The 20,939-nt window shown below is 37.9% G+C and overlaps 1 protein-coding gene across 1 annotated transcript; it reads left to right on the top strand.

The window, feature by feature from the left end:
* The first annotated feature begins 321 nt into the window (after window positions 1-321).
* On the top strand, window positions 322-19,204 carry DEPDC1B (DEP domain containing 1B). The gene is made up of 11 exons (XM_066338624.1): window positions 322-369; window positions 784-1,049; window positions 4,881-5,016; window positions 7,196-7,323; window positions 9,997-10,127; window positions 11,214-11,261; window positions 11,694-11,834; window positions 14,723-14,889; window positions 16,394-16,570; window positions 17,241-17,426; window positions 17,742-19,204. The coding sequence occupies exons 1-11, from the start codon at window positions 322-324 to the stop codon at window positions 17,901-17,903; spliced, it is 1,590 nt and encodes a 529-aa protein (XP_066194721.1). The 3' UTR covers window positions 17,904-19,204.
* The last annotated feature ends 1,735 nt before the right edge of the window (window positions 19,205-20,939 follow it).

Here is a 20,939-nt window from a genome sequence, read left to right as displayed (position 1 = left end):
AAGTTCCTCCTCATGTTCATGGAGAACTTCCACTGGGTCAGTTTTCTGCCCGTTGTCTCCTGTCCTAGTGCTCGGCACCAGGGAGAAGCCCGGCTGCATGCTGCGGGCTCGGCCAGCGGGACCCCCGCCCGCACTGAACCCCTCAGCGCGGCCGCCGCCCCCTCAGCGCCCCCGTCACGATCGGCCCCGCCCCTCCCCTGCCCCGCCCCACCAATCAAGGACGGCGCTGACCCGTCACGTGCCGCGCCCGCCACCCAATGGGCGAAGGCGGCGGCGCCCGGCCGGATTCAAACGCGGCGCAGAGCCGGCGCGGCCGCGCCCATGGAGCCGCGGCTGGTGGGGCCCGGGCCCTACCGCGCCACCCGCCTGGTGAGTGCCCCTGCCTCTGTCCCCGCCGGCAGCTCGCTCTAGGGCCTCCTTGGAGCCGGCCCGTGCTCCCAGGCCGCTTCTGTGCAGGGCGGGGGCGCCCGAGGCCGGCGCGGGGCAGAGCCCGGCCGGGCGGAGCGGCAGGTTCAGCCTTTTGTCCCGGTAAAATCTAAGGGAGGCTAGAGCCGTGTCGGTAGATCCGCATGTAGTGTGGGGCTCTGAATACTTCAGCCTCCTAAACTCGATGTTTCGTCTCGGGTCTCGGCGGTTTAAATCCTGGGCTTTGGTTTCGATGTTCTTGTGAATGCAGATGGTAAAAAAAAAGTATGTAGTTCTGCCTGCAGAACTGGCTGCGTTCTGGTCGCAGGCGAACCTGGGAGAAGAGCTCCCGTAACGATTTGCTTTGTTCCTTCCCAGTGGAATGAGATAATCGAGCTGTTCCGTGCTGGGATGCCCTTACGGAAGCATCGCTGCCGTTTCAAGAGCTACGAGCGTTGCTTCAAAGCCTCGGAGGCAGTGGACTGCTTACATGAGCTACTCGGCTCTAACCAAAACTTTGGCCCGGAAGTGACCCGCGATCAAACGGTTAAGTTGCTTAAAAAGTTCCTGAAAAATCATGTTATCGAAGATATTAAAGGAAAGTGGGGCAAAGAGGACTTTGAAGACGATGGCCGTTTATATCGGTAAGCCTGTATATACTGATAGAAAAGTTTTGGTGTTTAATAACTCTTGCTCATGTCTTAGGAATATTTTTTGTAGAATGCCTCTGAAAAGGTGTTGACCTGTTTTCCCCTTTTCCTTTTAAAGGCTTTAACAGGGAGTTGCCATGATTTGATGTTTGACTTCAGTTTTCTTGTTTGTTTTGAATTATTTTTGAAGGTCACTTCTATTCAGTTACGTTCTTTAAATACCAACAAAAGCCTTTGCAGCTTTCACATGGTATTGAGCTCTGATTGCTGATTGCGGACATCAGGTTTGTTGGTCCTGGAAGAGTACATGTTAAGACATGTAGGTGGAAGTGAGAATGCCATTGGTCATCCAGCTCCGATTGTCCTCCTTCACCACAACCCCCTCACTATTTTGGTTGCTGTCTCCACTTCTGAGAGAAGAGAAAGGCCTTCTGAATCTAAGACATTTATGATGTAACCTTTTTTTATGCTCCTTGGTTTGTAGATGGACAAGGGACAAAGCTTTATTTGCTTATCCTCAAGGATGGTTGCTTACTTATCCCTGTTGAGCATCTCAGCTGATGGCTTGTTAACAGAAGAGATTTCTTTGTAATAAAGGCTTAGCATTACTGGACTAGATTCTTTGACCTCTTGTGACCTCAGTTAAGGTTTCGGTGGGCAGAAATCGCAGGTTCTGGATTTGTACCATTTGGTAGTGTTCTGTTTGGTGCAGAAGTATTATAAAGATGACCATTACTTCAAATTTGGATTTGTAACTTTTATCATGGTGAGCCTTCTTTTGAGGAAACGGAAATACTTGTCGTGCAAAACATTAGAGAAAAAAGGTTAGCAGTAAGTTTGTGCTTGTACTTCTTATAGCTATTATTATATGCTCAAATTTTACATATTAATTTTTAAGTAATGATTTCTTAATATTATCTTTGTAGAAATAATACTGAATTCCCACTTGATATGTATTAAGTCAAATTTTCATTTTGCTCTATTGATCTTTTGTTTTTATTTCTGGGCATTAATTCTTGTCAAGAGATTTAATATGGGGTTTGATAGCTGCTGGTGTTATGCTATATTTCTTTGGTTTGATTTTTGCCTTGTTGGTGTGACTGTGGGTTTGTTTGTTTGTTTTGGATTAGCATGAGTACATATTCAAATCACTTTGTTCTTTTATTTCTTTATATTTTCAGTCATGACTTTACTGAGTTGCAGGCTGTGGAAGTTGGCTGGGTGAAATATTTCTGTTCTTTTAATTTTTTACGTGTTCTGCCTGCTGCTCTGCTATTAGACAACAGAACTGTTTCGTTATGTATTTTGTTGTGGTATTCTTTCTCCCTCTCCCACTGAAAGAGTAACTAAGTTACTAATTGAACTTTTTTTCAGTTAAACATGCATACATTTCATGCATTTTGAGCTGGAGCTAGCTTTTTCCTCACTGGGCTTGGTGCATAAGTAGTCTATATACATTACTCGTGGCTTTAAGTATCAAGACGTGCTTCTCTCCTATTTAAGTGGCTAAACATTAGTTTTCCAGCCTATTTTGGTAATGTATTCAATGTCATGGCAGCTCCCTCTGGTGGACTTTCCGAATGCTACATGTAAAATAAGGGCTTTTTCCCCTCACATTGCTGATGGGAGGCAATGATATGAGTCAGTTCTACTGATAGTGCTTACTTTGGAAATATTTAATGTGCTTCATACCTTCTGTATAAATTTATCTGTTAACGTTCTGTAACTGCACAGTGTGGAACACAGTTATGACATTCATTAACTTCACATGTTTAGTGTAGCTGTCTGTTCTTGTTCGACCACAGAGAATGCAAAAGAAATATTGTCAAAAGTTGGTTTGCTTGAGAGTATTTGGCAAGTATTGAATGTGAAGATGTGATCTCATGCGATTTCTAAAAGTAACAAAGACTTGTCAGTGTATCCTGACTTATTGGATAAGTTGACTCTTACAGTAATGAATTAGAAGTTACTGTTTTGGAAGCTGTTGGGCTCTACACATTTTTTGGGAGAATCTAAGCTATTCTGTTAAAAGCAGAAGAGTTAGCTCTCCTGCAATGATAGCAATCTTTTGGGAATTCAGCAGTAATACTTGTTATATCACAGATATAACTGTTAGCTGACCTTGTTTTATATCTTTTGTTCTGGACACAAACAGGTATCTCTAGTTCCACTTTTTATAAACTCCCCAAACTAGTGTTGCTGCTATAACCAATTCTGATCTTGATGTGCCAGCCTTGGAGTGCTCCTCAGTCCTTCACTTTGAGTGACATTAATCCTTCTCCATCTAGATCTTTCTGTAATGCTACATGAGAAAGGGGAATGCACCTCCTTTTTCTGCTTGTATGAACTCATTCTTTTACTGATTGGTTGCAAATCAGGGCAGTAAATGACGCAAAGCCAAAAATTGTGAAGAAGTCGAGAAGAAACAGGGAACTACTGAGATAAGTTTGGTACAAAGGAAAAAGGCTGCAGATATGTGGATATGTTTTATTTTAACATTAAACTCTTAAGAAATAATGGATATCTGAAAATGGCTGAGAACATTCAACAGCTGAACATTTGCCATCTAGTCTGGTTTACCATTAAAAAACAGTAAATCTTGCAGGATTAGAGTCAGGTGCTTGCTGATGATTCTGAGAGTTTGCCTGATGGAAACTGTGTTATCTCTGTGTTGTACATGTGCTGTTGGAACAGCACTGTGGAATGTGCTCAGTGTGTGTGCTCAAAACAATCAATGTGTTTAACCATTCAGTGTAACAGTACTGGACTAACCAAACTGCAATACAAATTTAAATAAAAAACTTATTAAATGTTTGAAGTGCCTTTAGAGGATGGGGTGACATTTTGGAGAAACTTCAGGATTTCTAAAGTATTTTTTTTTTCCTGGTGGGAGACATGTACATGCTATCCAACAGTGTACAAGCTGTTGTTGCAATGTCATAGACATATATTTTACATCCTGATTTAAAAGAGTGAGTGAGGCTTAAGCAATTTCTTAATGCATCAGGAATCTCAGCACCTAAAACTTGGGAGTGAAATTAGACAAGATTGGACCTGGGTCAGTCTGAAGAGGTGTTGCCATCTATCTGATTTGTCTTTCTGATATGCTGTCATTAGTTCCTTTGTAAGTGCTCTGACCTAAATGCAGCAATAATTTGGTTCTGGTCAAGCTGGATAGTTTGTTTTCCTTCTTTTCTACAAGGGCTGGTTTAGGGCTTATTTCTGCTAATTTCTCCACGGCACTTATTGAAATGCCTTAAGAAGTCAAATAGTTACCTGCAAAACCAGCTGGAAAAAGACTCCAGAAAAGAACTGCAGGATGTGATCTTCACACAGAAAGCATGTAAACGCAGAAGAACCTGGTAATGTGGGCAAAACTTTGTGTGGACACTTGCATGCACTCTAACTAAATCCAAGTGCTGGTCATGGAACTCAGCTTTGTATCTTTGCTTTAGGAAATGCATGCTAACAACGCACTTGACATGGGGGAACACACACCCACAGCTTTTTCAGCAGAATCAACATCTTCTAGTGAAGACGTGTGTCATTGCCTGTGCAAAGACAGCTAATGCTATATGAAATGCCCTGGGATGGCAGACACTCACCCAAGACCTGAACTGTTCTGGAGCAGCAGCTGGAGGGCAAACAAGACAGTCCACAATGTTTTACATATCATGTAACACCAGTCTACAGGAAGCTAAGCTGGGCTGTGAATGTCCAAAGCATTTGTTGTATTTTTGCATGTAAAGGCTGACCACAGTTTTGCATTGGTGAATAGGGATTAGGTTGGCATTCAGAGACTTGAAAAATGTTCTCTAATTGTAGATTTCCTCCTTCCTCACCACTGAAGTCATATCCAAAGAAACCTTCATGTGGAAAGGAAGTAATTAAATTTCCAGATTGGAATGAACCAAAGGCTGGCCGTTCTCAAGAACACATCCCAGTGAAGTCCGTCGCAATGGTAAGGCACACAGTTTTATTTCCCCAGACAAAAGCATGTTTGAAAAGCAAAACTGAACTGATGACCTCTACACTCTGCAGCAAAATACTTATAAAGTTAAATGCCAAATATTTTTTATTTTAAACTTCTGTGAAGTAAAGTTTTTCTTACAATTTGCTGGAGCAGTAAGATTTTTAGTGTTCTTTGTGCTACACATTGCAATGTCCTGAGCAATTTGAGTTCAACATGGGTGTATTTTCCCATATTTCATTCCAGTTTGCTCAAATTCCAACAGGGCATTTATTATATTGCAAGACAAAATAGTCACACTCTAGCTCTTATTTGGACGCTTCATATATTGGAGTATATCCAGTATTACAGCCTTCCTAGCTGCTATAAGGCTGTTACTGACTCAATTTCCTAAAGAATTTTTTCATTAAGAATGTGTTTTGGCTAAGAAGTGGCCCTGATTTTTTGGTTATCCTTTGTAAGCATGGAAAATCATCCTGTCTCATACTTACCTGGATTGATCCAGCCTTTGTAAAGTTGTTGAGAAAAACTTACTTTTATTAGTAAACCAAAACTGTATCAACTCTGTTCACCCAGACAGACATTAAAAGACTAGTCTTATGGAGTTATGTATATTCTAAGCTCCTCCTTCAGTGTGACTTATATGTGTGTGTTCTCATAATTTGTGAATTTGGGATTTCTTTGATGATTTTTGCCTTTTATTACTGTACTTCAGAGTAGGACTCTGGCCTCATCATTTCTTGATGAACCAGTCTATTTGGAAAAGTAGCTCCTACCATATTGCTGGACATCTGAATGTTCTGAATAAATGGTTATTCCATATTTACAGTTGTGTGCAAATCAAGTGCTCTCTTAATTTACTACAAGCTTCTGAAGAGGAAAAACGCGGTCTTTAGAACTTCAACAGTAGGTAGAAGAAAATATGGTGCCAAAGACAAGAAAAGAGTATTTTAGTTACTGAACAAGTATCTGTTGAAGGTGTAATATATTACAACCTCCAACTATGCTCTAAATTTCCATCCAAGCACCCTGGCCTGATAAGAATTAGCAAAAGTCTGCCTCTGTATCTGACTCAGTTGCAACAGCATAGCTTTTCCCTTGGCAGTTTGGGTTAATACAGTGGATTGTATTAAGTGAGGCAAAGGCACAAACTTCTTTCTGCTTCCTCTTTTATAATTAGATCTAGCTTCCACTGGAATGTTCAAGTAGACAGCTGAAAATGATGGTCCCTTGAATTGCTTCAGCATCCATCTGAGCACTTAGTGGCTGTGTGTGGATTGATAAGCATGGGTCTGTGTCATAAAATTCTGATGTGGAAGACCAGACTCTTAATTTCAGAGGGTGCTATTTGCTTCCAGCTAGTTCTGGTCTAGTCTGCCATGGAAGGACAGACAATTAGTGCTTGGAGTGTTTAAGTGCATTCCTGGAGTGCATTTCGTGGCTTCGTTGTGATCACAAGGAATATTTTAATGTGCTTTAGCACTGGTCTGTAGTGCAAATCAAAGAACTGGGATGATTAGGATTTTTGCCTTGAAAAGAACACTGCTGATACAAGCTGCAATATATGTCCACCCACTGATATCTTGATGATAGTCTTCAAGAATCAAGCAAGAATGTGAAGGTTGCATAAAGGATAGTGCTTTCTGTGTTCTGAGCTTTACTTTACACTGTTATAATGGTGGACTAGATCTGATGGGTGCCTTCAGATGCAGTGATTTGCTTTTACTTTCTCTTTGCATAGAACCTGTCATTGAGCTTAATGTTTAGTTATTTTCAGTATGTGCTGAACAAGGATTAATTTTTTCTAATTCTTTTGTACCTCATCTTACAATTCTCTAATAACTTTTCCATAAACATATGTTTAATCTTAAAGTGGTAGATGAACAGATTTTAGTCATGGATAGGACCTGAACATAGGATTAAAGGTTGACTCCTGAACTTTAATGGTTATTCTGACACACATAAGTTTTCAGCTTTGGACAAGTTATGGAACTGAAAAAAGATGTATGCAAGATTGAAAAAAAATGTTAAATTTCTCTGAAACACAAATACTTGCGTCCTGAAGACTTCACTGGAATTCAGGAACACTTGCAATTCTGTACTATAAATGTTTTATACTGTTTAACTTGAAAAGTCACCTGTTAATGAGGAGAGTTTTTTCTGATTTCAGAACTCTGAGATGTGGTACAAGCGACACAGCATAGCTATTGGGGAAGTACCGGGATGCAAACTTGTGTTCCGCAGAGAGCTAACACAAACAAATATAGAAGAGATATGGAAATCCATGACTCTATCACGGTGAGTATACTTATGAGTCATTTGCTGTTATAGTAAAACTGTGTAGTAGGTAATAGTCTTGTCTGTCTTCTCTGGTAACACTTGTAATTTCACCCACTCATTTTCATCACTGCCTTCAAAGCCACAGTGTCTAGACTAACTCTACCACTTGTTATTTGGCTAACAAATTCAGCAAATAAAATCTGCAAAAAAACCCTTTACTGTGCTTAGTAGCTTTTGACTTCTGTAAGTTGTGTTATACAAGTCTTTGTTGTGTGGGCTTTGTCTTGTTTAATTACTTTTTTCTCTGTCTCTTTTTCTTGTTGCTAGGAAATAAAAGCACTTATGTAGAAGTACTATGAAACATTTCAATGGCAAGTACAATACCTTGTATGAGATAAATGGAGTAGCTCATTGAGTGCTGAAGCTTTGTGATTCAGATATTCTTTACTAAATTCAAAAGGAATATCCTGTGCAAAGTGGAAGGAATTGCTTTGGACTCTTTCTGCAGAGGAAAAAAATAACATACACAAGCTGATATTACAGCATAGTTGGGTTTTACTAATGACCACTTTAGTGTAAATTAACCTAGCACATTATCTACACATAGTTTACTCAGTGCTGAGGTGAGCAGTTTTGGTGACAGCATGATGGGCAGCAGAGAGTTTTAGTGCATGTCTACTCCTGGGCTTCCCTGAACCAAGGAAACTTCAGGGGAATGGAGAGACCCTCTGGGTAGCCTGGAGCTCACATGGTAGCAACTGACAGGACCTGGGCAAGTGAGACTAGGGGCAGTGGTGGCCAAGACCCTCCTTCACATAAAGGCCCCTACAGAGCTCTAGCAACCAAAAAACTGGGTGGGAAAACATGGTTGGCACAGCATAACGTTCACCTGACAAAAAGTCCTGGCCTCTTTAAGTTTGATAATTTACACTGAGAGTCACACAGCTCTATGTTGGAAGAGTATGAAGTGCGAATGGGGAGACTCATAGCTGACCCTGAATTTGTTTGAAACTTTCTGCTCCAGCTGGATGTGCTTAAATCTATGAAGCCCAATCGCATTCATCCCAGGGTACTGAAAAAACTGGCTGATGTTATTGCCAGAACTCTCTCCATTTTTTAAAAAAATTTATCTTAATAATCTGGAGAGGCCCATGTTGTCTGGAAGCTGCCAAATATTTTCTTAATTTTAAGAAAGCAAAGAATAAAGACCTTGGTAATTACAGGCCTGTCAGTATTATTTTAGTGCCCTTAAAACTGTGGAAAAAGTTATTCTGGAAGTTAATAAAAAATATTTGAGAGACATGCGTCATTGGTCATATTCAACACAGTTTTAAAAGGGGAAAATACTGCTTAACCAATTTAATTTTCTTTTATGACAAGGTCACCCATCTAGTTGACCAATGGAAGCCAGTTCATGTGATTGCTTTGCATTTAAGCTAAGCTTTGGATACTGTCTCTCACAGTAGGCGTTTACCTCTCTTCTAGGTAAACAGTCCAGCATGCAGATTGATAAGTCCATAATACTGTTGGATGAGCAGCTGGCTAATGGGTCAGGCATAAAGCATTGTAGTAAATGTGGTTATCTCTGATGAGCAGTCATCTGTGGGGTTCTGCAGGGCTCCATTCTAGGGCCAGTGCTTTTTCATATTTTTATAAATGATACGGTTGCAGGAATTGAATGAACATTTAGTTTGTCCATGATACTAGGACTCCTTCAAGGGTAGACACAGCCTGCAGTGAGATCTGGATAGAGCTAAGAGCTGTACAGTCACCAAAAGCTTTCAGAAAGCTGAGGGGTGATCTCATTGCAGTCTACAACTTCCAGAGAGGCAGTGGAGAGAAGTGTGGAAGAACTCTGGTGACCAGCAATAGGACAGAAGGAGTTGGAATCAGGTGGTGTCTGATGAAGTTCAAACTCTACATTAGGAAAAGTTTCTTCACTCAGAGGATGGCTGGGCACTGGAACTTCCTCCTTGGGAAGTGGTCACGGCACCAAACCAGACAGACTTCAGGAGCATGTTGGCAACGATTTTAGTTATATGGTATACTTTTAGGTTTTAAAATTACTAAAGTTTTTCTAGGTACTAAAATGAAACTTTTTTAGGGCTATGAAGACTGTGAAGCATCTAGAGGGGAAGACATGAGGAGTGGTTGAGGTCTCCTGGCCTCTTTAACCTAGAGAAGAGGAGGTTTGAGGAGACATTGCAATGCAGTCTGTGATGCGAAGTGGAGGAGAATACACTGATCTCTTCTCTGTGGCCAGTGGCAGGACTGAAGGAATGGCCTGAAGTTGTCAGGGGAGGTTTAGGTTGGATATTAGGAAAAGAGTCCTCATCCAGAGGGTGATTGGGCACTGGAACAGGCTCTCCAGGAAGTGGTCACAGCATCTAAGCCTGACAAGAGTTCAAGAGGTGTTTGGACAATGCTCTCAGGCACATGGTATAATTTTTGTGGTTGTGCTGTGCACAGCCAAGAGCTGATCTTTGTGGATCCCTTCCATCTTAGGATATTCTATAAATCTGAGGAGCAGGAGTTGCACTGAATAATTCTTATGGCTGCCATCCAGATGGAGACATTCTCTATGGAGTAAAGGTTTCTTTTTTTTTTTTTAATGAATTGTATCCTAATACTTCATGTTTGCCTTTTCCAGATTAGATGGTGTATGAACTATGTGTTTATGTATTTTTGCAGATTACAAAAGGTCTTGGGTTTGGATTCTCTGGATGAAGTGTTAGACACAAAACTTGTGAATTCAAAACATATAGTTCAAAATGTATATAATGTCAATAAGCAAGGCATTGTCACTTTAGAGGACAAATCAAGTGAGTATTTTAGAATTTTTTATTTAATTTTTTATATTGTAATCTACTGGGATTTAAGTGTCAGTTCTAATCTACACTGACCTGTTGCACCTTTATACCTGACCTTTAAAGGTATAAAAGGCATCCTTTTAAAGGTGACCACACCTTTAAAAACTAGAGTTTTTACAAAGTGAAATGCTATTATTTTCCTCTGATATCCCAACAGTAAGAGTCAGGGTTCATTCCATATTTACTATCTTAAACATATTCTAGCTTTTGTAGGTTTGAAAAATGAATATGAAAAAGCGGCAAGTTTTTATCATTTATAAATATAGGGATATTGATCACTTCAAGGTAACTTTTTGAGCTCCACCCTTTTAACTACCACAACTGGAGTGTTTACATGAAAAAAAAATGTATTAAAAATTGTGAGAGCGCCAAAATGTACATTGAGAGTTTTGAGTTTTCAGTCATGTGTTTTGAAGATAGTACCATGCTTAAAACTGTTTTGCACATCAGGGAAAAAAGTAAAGCATCTTTGCTGCTTTGATGTATCATAGCGTTACTGGCACCATGTTTTTGATAAAATTTGTAGAGAAATTAAATATGATATTGAAACCTGATTTGGTTGTGAATAAAACTGCCTTCAGAGCATATCCATGTTCATTTCAATGGCAGCTGGACCATCTCAAAACATTAACTTCCTCCTTGCAGAAATGGCAAAACTGAATATATGAGTGCTTTTCATCATTTTTAGTATAAAGTAAACTCTTCACTGTATAGCACTGAGGAAGGCTGTATCTAAAACAAGTTTAGTCTGATGTTTTTTATTTTAACAGTAGGTTAAAAAGTAGGTTATAAAAACAGTAGGTTGTGATATGACCTGTTTTGCTGCTTGGGTTGCAAGGGCAGAATGAGTAACTTATAGTAGTGGAGGTACTGATGTAGAGATCTAACTCAAGCTAGATCCTACATTAAGGTATAGCCTGCCTCTGGATTCACTTTGTTTGCTATACAGGAGGAACATATTAAGTGGTTTCAGCTTTGCTTTTGTCTAACAGTTGATTTTTTTTTTCTCCTTTTAATTTCTGTTTCTTCCCTGTGCAGAGGAACTACCTCATTGGATATTATCTGCAATGAAATGCCTAGCAAATTGTAAGTAAATTCAGAAGAGGAAAAAGATCCCACAAAAAACCCACCTTCCAAAAAATAAATTGAACTGACTGTGTCTTCACCACTTTATTAAATCCTGCTTACATTCACTTTCAGACTTTTTTATGATGATTTTCTACAGAAAGTTGGATAAACCTGTCAGCATGTACTCTTCTTCCAGTGCAGCTTATTTAAATGAGTTATATAAAGGTTTAGCTATTCTACTAATATTTTTCCTGTGCTATATATCTTCACTAGACCTATTGGGAATAGATCAGTGCAGTAAGAGATCAATAAAATTTCACTTATTTTGAAGATTTTTTTTTCTCTAAAGATCCATTTTAATGGGCTGGATTAGAAAACACTGATCTGTTTGGTGGCTGAAAGTCAGTCTATTTTTGTCCCTTTTTGTTTTGATGTTTTTGTTCTTTGTAGGGCCCAGCTGTTCAGATCTGAAGCAGCCTACGTACTCAGGCTTTGAAAGAGATGTCTTCAAAACTATAGTGGACTACTTTGGCCAGATGAAAGAACCTCTTCTCACATTTCATTTTTTTGATATTTTTGTTAGTGTGCTAGGTAAGTGTGGTAGTTTGGGGTATAATGAAAAAATGTTTTTTAATGTTAATTTCCTGGAGTTGTTTTGCCTTACTTATGTACTTATCACAGATGAATTATTTAGGACCCATCCTTTCCATTCTACATAGAGAACAGCTTAATATTTGAATTTATTTCATATTACATAGTGGTTTTCTTTTTGTATCTTTTTGATCACATTACTTCAAAATTCTTTCATTGCTTGTCTATAATATTAAAGGCCTCTGTTCATTGCTCAGCATCCAACAGATGGATTTTAACAGATTTTTGTTTTTTTTACAAATGCTTAAATGTCTTAAAAACTCTCATAAGCTTTTAGAGATTGCTTGACTGAAGTCTAGATTAGAAAGGATTAGGGCTGTAAGCACTGTTTTTAACCCTGGAAATATGATATTTGAAGGGAATTGAAATACTTTGTTTCTTAAATTTAAAAGTTACATTAACTAATGTAGTGCTTTAAACACGCAATGGTTTAGTTATTAACTAGAAATTTTCAGGGGTTCACATATATTAAAATTGACAATTCTGATCCTATAGATGGCTTAATGAAAGACAGTAAATAGGAAAGTATTTTATTGCATTTTATGTAATTAAATTCCAGAAAGAACAATTGAGTTGAAAAGTAAGTTGAAAAGTAAGCCTGTTCCTCTGCTTTCATACTCTTTATGTTTGCTTTTCTATTGTTTTTCACATCTTTCAGGTTTTACTAGTTTTATTTCACCGTATTTCATAAATGTAAAATTAGAAGAAAGATTTTATGCCACGTGTATGTGGAAATCAATGAAAATTGTGCAATGCTTCAAGAAGTCAAACGTTAGTTTTGTGGTCTCTTTTTAAGAAATAAAATGTTGATATGGGATTCCTTATTATTCTAAAGATATTCATTAATATGCTTGCCAAATCATCTTTTGAAATTAGAGAAAGTTTTCATAGTAAAGCTAACTTCAACACTTTACTGCTCTTTGGAATGCCTTACCTACCGCATACTTCTTTTTCAATAAGAAACAGTTTCCATGTTTTACACTATGGAGTTGATGAAAATGGTAGACAACAGGGAGACAGCAGTGGATACTGTTTATGGTGAGAATAGTAAAGCTTTCAACACTGTCTTCTGTTAGGCAACCTGAGGAAATACAGGCTGAATAGGTGGATAGGGAGGTGAACTCAGGAATTGGTGCAGTTGCTGGACTCAGAAGGTTGTGATCCGTGGCACAAAGTCTGGCTGGATGTCAGTCAGTGGGGAGCACCTCAGGGCTGATAGTGTGGTAGTGATAGGCCAGTGATGATTAACACTTTGTTAATGACCAGGTGGTGCACGTTCTGTCCTAAACAAGGGCACAGTGCTCCTAAACGAGCAGATAACTCAAATGGAGAAGGGTCTTATCCAGCAGAGGACTGTAGTACCATGCGGGGTGACCTCAACTAGCTGCAGAAATGGGTAAGCATAAATCTTATAAAGCTGAGAAAATGGGAAATACATGTCAACTCCTCTCCTGGGGAGGAATAATCCCATGCAGCAGTAAATTCTGGGGGTGACTGGTTTGAAATCAGCTTTGCTGAAGAGGACTTGGAAGTCCTGGTGGGCACTAATGTGACCATGAGCCAGCAGCCTTGAGGCAAAGAGTATCAGCAACATCCATAAAGCCCATTGCTGGTAGGTCAAGGGATATATTTCTTCGGCACTAGTCAGCAAGTCCAGTGAAACAAATTAAAAATTATTAAAGTCTTGGAAGTGTGTTATATGGGAAGAAACTGCTAACAGGGAGTGTTTAGTCTGGAGGAGGAGGCTCAGGGAGAATCTAAGTAGTGTGTGTAAAACACTTATACTGGAGGAGTAAAGAAGAAGGAGCCAGACTTATATCAGTGATACCCAATGACAGGGCAAGAGTCAATGGGCAGGAACAGAAGTACAGGAAATGTTATTTTCATAAAGAATAGCATTTTAATTGGAAGGTGATCAAACAGTGGAAGTAGTTGATCAGAGAGGCTGTGGAAGGCCTGTCTTTGAAGCTATTTGAAACCTGAGAGGACACAGTCCTGGGCACCTTGCTGTAGATGAACCTGCTTTAAGCAGGTGAAGAGGTGTATATAATCCAGAGATCTCTTACAACTTATATAGTCCTATGGAAAAAAAAATCCCAGTTTTTGTCCTTGTTTCTTTTCTAACAGAAATTACTGCTAGATTTCAGTCATGCAGATATTTTGTTTCCTGACTTTTGTCCTGATACTAGTGATGTTTACACAAAATCATAATAGATGCTTTCTTTGGCCAGGCCATAACCTAAAATAAGACAATATTTTGGTGATTTTTCTGTAGGTACCTAAACCACTACTATTTTCTACTGTGCCTGTCCAGTCTTCAAATATCTCTACCATGCTCACTGGAGTGTCTTCTCCAGTGAGTTAGGCATAGATTTAATGTCTATAGGTGTGAGGCATGTGTTGGTATTATAGCTGTCACTAATGCATAAGCACATTTCCTTTCCCTCTGAATGTTGCCACAGACTTAAACTTTTTATTTAACGTAGTTGCTATACCTGTGCATACCATTCAGTTGTGTTTGGTGGTGAGGTAATAAAAGGACAAAGGATGAAGCAAAACCTCGTAATTTTTCATGCATTCTAATATCTTGTTGGTTACAGCTACATGTCTTCCAGTGCATCAGAAGAAAATCTCTAAAAACTTAAACAAATCCTAGTAGACCAATTCTAGTGATATCTTTCTAGTCTCTCTGGGAAGTGGAGTTCTAAGGCAATCTTGAATGAGTAAGAAAGAAATTCTGGGAGTTAGATTTAGAAATATTATGTTAAATGTTATGGAAATATATAACTGAGAAATGTTACCCAACCTTCTGATCTCATATGAACCAGGACTACTGCAAAAACCCAGCAAGGCTGTAGAAGCTCTTCAGATATCGTGTCTCCTACTGCCACCAGAAAATAGAAAAAGACTACAACTGTTGGTGAGAATGATGGCAAGAATTAGTCTAAACCAGGATTTGCCCCCTCTTTCTGAATCAGTGAGGACTAGGACTTTGGTACGTATAACTGTAAGGTCTGGACAGGCTTTTGGAGCTGCACAGGTTAAAGATTGTTACTGGAGAATATGAACAAAATACAGTTTGCTTGTTTAAGGAACTGGTTTGTCTATCCCAGCTCTGTGGAAAGCTAATCTGAATTTGAATTAAGTGGGATTTCATGATAATTTGTGAGCACACAAAGAATTTAGAGGTTTCCTTACCTTTCAAAGTTAAATCACCACTGATTTCACTATTGAGTAGAAAAAAAGCAAAACCAAACAAGCAATCCCCAAAAACAAGCACACAAAATCAACCAAAAAGAAAGAAAAAAAAAACCAAAAAAGCAAAACAAAAAACAAAAACAACAAAAAAAAAAACCCAAAGCAGATGAGGTCTCTGGTGTTCTTCATCACTGCAGACAGTGTGAATGAAAAAGACTGCCTGTTTCAGTCATAGCTAGAAATATGGAGCTGAATGTTATGATTGGCCTGTTTTCAGCCATTCAAAAGAAATTAAAATCCCAACAGTTTATTTCAGTAGTTGTTTTCTTTTCACCACACGCAAGTCTCTTAAAGTAAGCTCCAGTTTTTGCTAATGCTCCTTCTGTATGATCATATGTAGTGATATCACTAAACTGATGTTTTCAATAACACCTTTTTACAAAGTTATTAGGTATAACTTAACAATTCCAACTAGCTAACAACATTTATTTATTTTGGTTAATTTAAAAGTGTTTGAAAATTAAGTGCAATGGAAAACTAAGCTGCAGAGCCATTCTGTAAAAATCCTATACTAGCATGCACAAATCTAAATGCGCTCCACAGCAATTAAGTTTTTAATGAATTCTGAACAGCATTTGATTAAAATAATTAATTTTTTTACTGACAAGGTTATAATTTAATTAACCATAAGTGGTCTCTCATTAAAATTATCGTTGTAATTGAAATATTGTTTTTAGAAGTGAGTCCTTACATTCTGAGTATTTTGTACTAAATTTTAATTCAGCAATGTAGTCTATGGTACATGACAGAAATCTTTATGGCCTTCTGTGATTTTAGTGTTACAAGTGACTGGTGCACTTGTAACTGAGTGTTTAAGCACAGGTCTACATGAAGTTAACTTGATTTGATGATTTCACAATAGTGGTATTAAGTTTTCCCTCTGATGCCTAATTTCTATTACATTTCCATGCTATTTTAAAAAATCTCTGTAAATACATATGGCACCTTTAAATGTGAAATGTGAAATTTGAATGTGAAGTGGCTATTTGACAAAGTCTTGAGGATAAAATGGATTTCATCAATTCTATATCTAATGTCAGGACTGGATTATCTGTATGAGGCAGGAGCAATCTTCAGTGCACTCACATAATGTGACTGAACATAATACATTTTTTAAAAATATTGATATGTTTGAAGTACAGTAAATACCGTGATGTTAAAATGTTTGATGCAGCCTGGTTCTCTACTCCTCACTCCCCAACAGAAAAATACATGATAATGAAATGGGTTTTTTTCCTCAGATGGTTCAGGCGTTTTCCCGTTGTATTCTCTGCTCAAAGGATGAAATAGACTTGGATGAACTTCTTGCTGCTAAACTAGTATCTTTTCTCATGGATTATTATCAAGAGATCTTAAGTGTTCCTTGTGCTTTAAAGTCTTCCATAGAGGATCATGTTGTACATCTCCAGAGGGTCCAAGTAGGTATCTAGTGGAAAAACCTCTTATGTCTCCCTGTTTCTAGATTGAATTTATCCTTTGTTCTCTGAAGATCAGCAGTTTTTAAAAAACTTTATTCTGTCTCTGTTAGCTTTTGAAGAGCTAATTAATTTTGACTATTGACATTCAACCAAAAATACGTGCTTATATGAAACTAAACAGATCTTGAATTTGTTTAGAGTCGTGAACTCTCAAATATGTTTTCCTGTTTTGTCAGCACTATCTTCCTGTGGAATGGGCAAACTATGTTTGTGGTAGTGAAGAAAACAGAATGATTATGAAGTGTTTCCATTAATGTTCTGACTTCTTTTTCTTAAGAACCATCTTAACTTGCTTAGTTTTTTAATCTTTCTGTTTCCTGATACCATATTTTGTTTTTATTCAGAGATGGCTTTTAGTTCTTTTGTCTATTTTCTGCTGGAAAAGTAACTTTAAACTTATTTCAAGAGCTGAACAGGCTTCCTTCGTGTCATGTTTTTTGACTTATGGGAACTCAGTCATTTAGGGCTGGAGAGAAAAATTAGAATTTGTCTTCTGTATTCAGTATTTCGTCTACTTAATATCTTGGGGTGGTCAAGTGATTAAGCCAGTTTATGCAAGTGTTTTGCAGAAAACATAGCTACTCTTTTGTTTTTTTTACTGTATCTTCAGATAAAATATGCTGGGGCTGATAGTGATGCACCACTTCCTCCTCCATCATTTTGTCAGCAAATCAGTACAGGTGAATTTGAATACCAAAGGGCAACTGGCTCTCAAGAACCACTGGCAGCTTTGTTGGAAGAAATTGTAATGAATAAAGAAATATCTGTGAAAGATAAAAAGAAGAAGCTCAAGCAAGTAAATAAAAATTTCTCCACAGTTTCTAATTTCAACTCAAAAATATTTATCAAGTCTTAGACATGTATTCTTCTAGAGAAATACTAAAATTAAAAACAGTGGCTATGCTTGGGAATTTTAAGATTTATAATAATTTAGAACAATTATGCTATGATGAATTAACCCAAATAGGAAATATTGCCTAATTTTCTATATAGAAGTGCATAAAGTCCATTAGAGAAATAATTTCCCTGCCCCAGAAATGCAAGCTTCACTTTAATAGTTTATTGTACAAGTTTGAACAAATTCTTAATTTGAATTAATGTACTTTTCTAGTTTCAGAAATCTTACCCTGAAGTGTACAGAGTACGATTTCCTACCCCTGAAACTGAAGCAATGCTATTTCCTGAAAAAATGAAACAGAAACCACCAATACTGATGTGGGCCTTAAAAAAGCCTTTTCAACCATTTCACAGAACCAGAAGCTTTCGAATGTAAATAGTTTGAAATATATCAGCAAACGAAGAGTTGACAGTGTGTTGTCAATGGATTTCATGCAAAAGGAGCCTGAGCAGCACGTGGTTACTCAAAAAAAACTACTGGGGATACTGCTAAGATAGTAGAAAATGTTAAAAGAAGAGGTTGTAGTAAGAGATTGTAGTAATGTAAACCATTATCAGTATTTTTGTAAAGCGTTATTTTTTTCAATGTCTGTTACGTTAAAGCAAGTAACAAAAAATAGTAAGAAAAACCTAAACAAACCCACCTACCACACGCTCAAGGGGATTATTCTATGTATGGATGATAATGTACACTTGTTGTGGTTTGGTTTGACTATCATTTAAAGGTCTAAATGTATTTGTATGTAATGTATTCTTTCTAACTAGCTGTCAATAGCTTTTTTCCCTCCTTGAAAATGAGTGTCTTGCATAAACTAGCTGTATTTGTGCACATATAGTGTGAGGGGTTAAGTTACTGTACATGCTTGAGTAAGTATGAAACACTGGATTTTGCTTTGTTTTTTGTGAGAGACTGTAATATGTTGTAATAAAAGTTGATTCAGCCAATTGACTGCTTGCAAAAGCAGCAGGTGCTTTGTTTGCACTCCTCAGCCACAGGGGAAGGGGAGTGTTTTTGATTATGTGGTTATGAAACCTCAAAACTGCAAAAGAATGGCCCAGGTGCAAATACAATGAGCACCCATCACCAGAGAATGACCAGTGCAAACCCACCGTTGTGTAGTAGCAAGGTGAGGTTTGAGACAAATAAGGGAAAACACCTCCAAGAAGCAGACCCTGCAATGTGGAATACTAGTTTATATCATGCCAATTTCCTCCCTTACACAACTGGCTCAAGTAGAAAATTCTCTCCCATCCTGAGAGATACAGAGACATTCACCTCGGCCTGAGCCTATTCATCTCTTCTCTTAAGGCAGAACTGGCTCAACTACACTGGCATGACAAACAGGGGTTGTGACTTTGTCCCCAGGCTCATTTCTTGAGCTGACCACCAGAGGACTACACATGATCCACAGAGTTACAAGAGACATTGTAAAAGTATCTATCTATCTATCTACCTTTTTATTTATAAAACCCCCACCATTCATTCAGTGTTGTGTCACTCTAGTCTGCCCTGAGGGATCTATTAACAAGAACCTCAGTTAACCTGCCTCTTAGAGCAGATTGTAACATTGCTGACCCTAACATGGCAGTTTTATTTTTGAAAGCTAATTCTCAAGTTTCTGATTCATATGGTGCATTAGAGCTTGAGTGAACTTCCCTTGAAATTCAATTAACTTTATGTAATGATGACCTCTTCTGATAGGCAACGTATCCTTTCCCCCTATTTTCTTACTGCATATTGTTGTACAAAGCTGGGTGCTTGACAATAGGATATACTTAATCAGAAAATTTTAAAGCTTTGAGATTTCTCTAAAAAAGAAATTCAAATATTGAAGTGACATTGTAGTGTACATGCATTTATTGATTTGATTAACATTGCATTATGAAATCTACTGTACCTATAACCTGATTGTACATATTACATAGCTGATTCTGAGAGCACTTTTTTATCTATTAAAGCATTGCCCTTTTCCTGTGTATACCTAGAGTCATGATTTCATGCTATCCATTAGAGATTTGAAGAGCAGCATTTCGTAGCATATTGAATGTCAGGGGAGTCTATGCCAGAGAGGAGACAGCTGACATCTCAACAAATTTCTGACATTTTAGTAGAAAATGTAATGCAATATTGACAGCATTTTTACCTTGCCAGCTTCCTAACCAGTCAATAAGTTTCATTATGTACATTACAAGGTGGTTGCTTTAATAGATTGGGTTATTTCTTGGGCAGTGTGATATTGAACAGTACACATTTTCATGATCTGTTCTCACAGACATACTTGGACTTCATATCAATAATCTTTTTCTTAAGCAAGTTTGACACAGAAAGGTACACTTTTCAAACATTAAGACAATATAAAAATTATTTTTAAAATGGTCTGAGGCCATTTCTAACCTTTTGTGTTAGGTCTTCAAGGGTGAGAAAATCTTAGATGTGCCATATTCTGTGTATGTTTACATGCTGTCAAACTTTTATTATAGCTAGACTACTCACATGTATTTTGTTAGATCACTAATCCATGAAGTATAATAATGAGTAAAGCTGGTTGGAAGCAAGTCCTGCATAAAAGTGGAAGCCCATCCTAAGTGATCTCTGCCATCTCTTCCTAGATTGCAGAGTAGAAGTTGAAGCCAATCTGCCCTTTGAAATAATCTTACTGCTTGCCAATCAGCCTTCTGTTGTCCTATTGAATTTTTCCCTATTGTTACTTTTAAAAGTTATACAGCCTTCCTGAGTCTATTTTAAACAGCAGTTAAAGGTAACTAATTAGTTTTCATGATGAGAAGTTGAAGATAAGCTATATGCTTCTATTAATTGATTGTCCTTTTGTTTCAGAGATCTAGTTCTATCCATGACTGAGGTAAAACCCCCCCAAAAAGTCAATTTGCTCACAATTCCCAAGGCTGTGAAAAATACAAAATATCTTTGAAAAACTTGAAGGGAGGGAATTTTATTTGAGATCATAATTTCACAGACTGAATTTTAGCTGTGCTCCTGTCTTGGGAGATGCTTTACAAAAGCTTATTTCAATAACAGAAATTATGTGAGTATGGCTCCTTACAGCTGAACCAAGTGTAAATATGCTAGATGAATAGTTAGGAGCACAAAAGTAAGGTTAGCTAGGTAAATTTTCTTATTCCTTTCAGGGTGCAAGTTAGAAAAAGTAAGCTTGAAGGCTAATTCAGGGAAGACTGCAAGCTTGATAAAATACCTCAGAAAAAACAGAAATTCTCTAACCCTAAACTGTAGGAATAGAAACTTCATTTTTTATATTAACTTTCTCAGGAATTTAACATTTATTTCTGTGTTAAAGCTCTACAATATCTTGATATTGCCAAAGACTGAACATCACGACCTCCTCTTGTTTCCCTCGAACCATGAGGCCCACAACCAAACTTTGTTTTGCTTATC

Source organism: Sylvia atricapilla, chromosome Z (genome assembly GCF_009819655.1).
Source record: "Sylvia atricapilla isolate bSylAtr1 chromosome Z, bSylAtr1.pri, whole genome shotgun sequence".
In the NCBI taxonomy this organism is placed as follows: domain Eukaryota; kingdom Metazoa; phylum Chordata; class Aves; order Passeriformes; family Sylviidae; genus Sylvia; species Sylvia atricapilla.
Note: the sequence above shows the minus strand (reverse complement) of the source record. Positions and strands in the feature narration are given on the sequence as shown.

Excerpts from the sequence above, each read along its gene's own strand:
- DEPDC1B (XM_066338624.1), top strand. The coding sequence starts at position 322 with ATGGAGCCGCGGCTGGTGGGGCCCGGGCCCTACCGCGCCACCCGCCTG. Across the intron at positions 16,571-17,240 it reads TACATCTCCAGAGGGTCCAA|ATAAAATATGCTGGGGCTGA; the intron begins GTAGGTATCTAG and ends CTGTATCTTCAG. Across the intron at positions 17,427-17,741 it reads AAAAGAAGAAGCTCAAGCAA|TTTCAGAAATCTTACCCTGA; the intron begins GTAAATAAAAAT and ends GTACTTTTCTAG.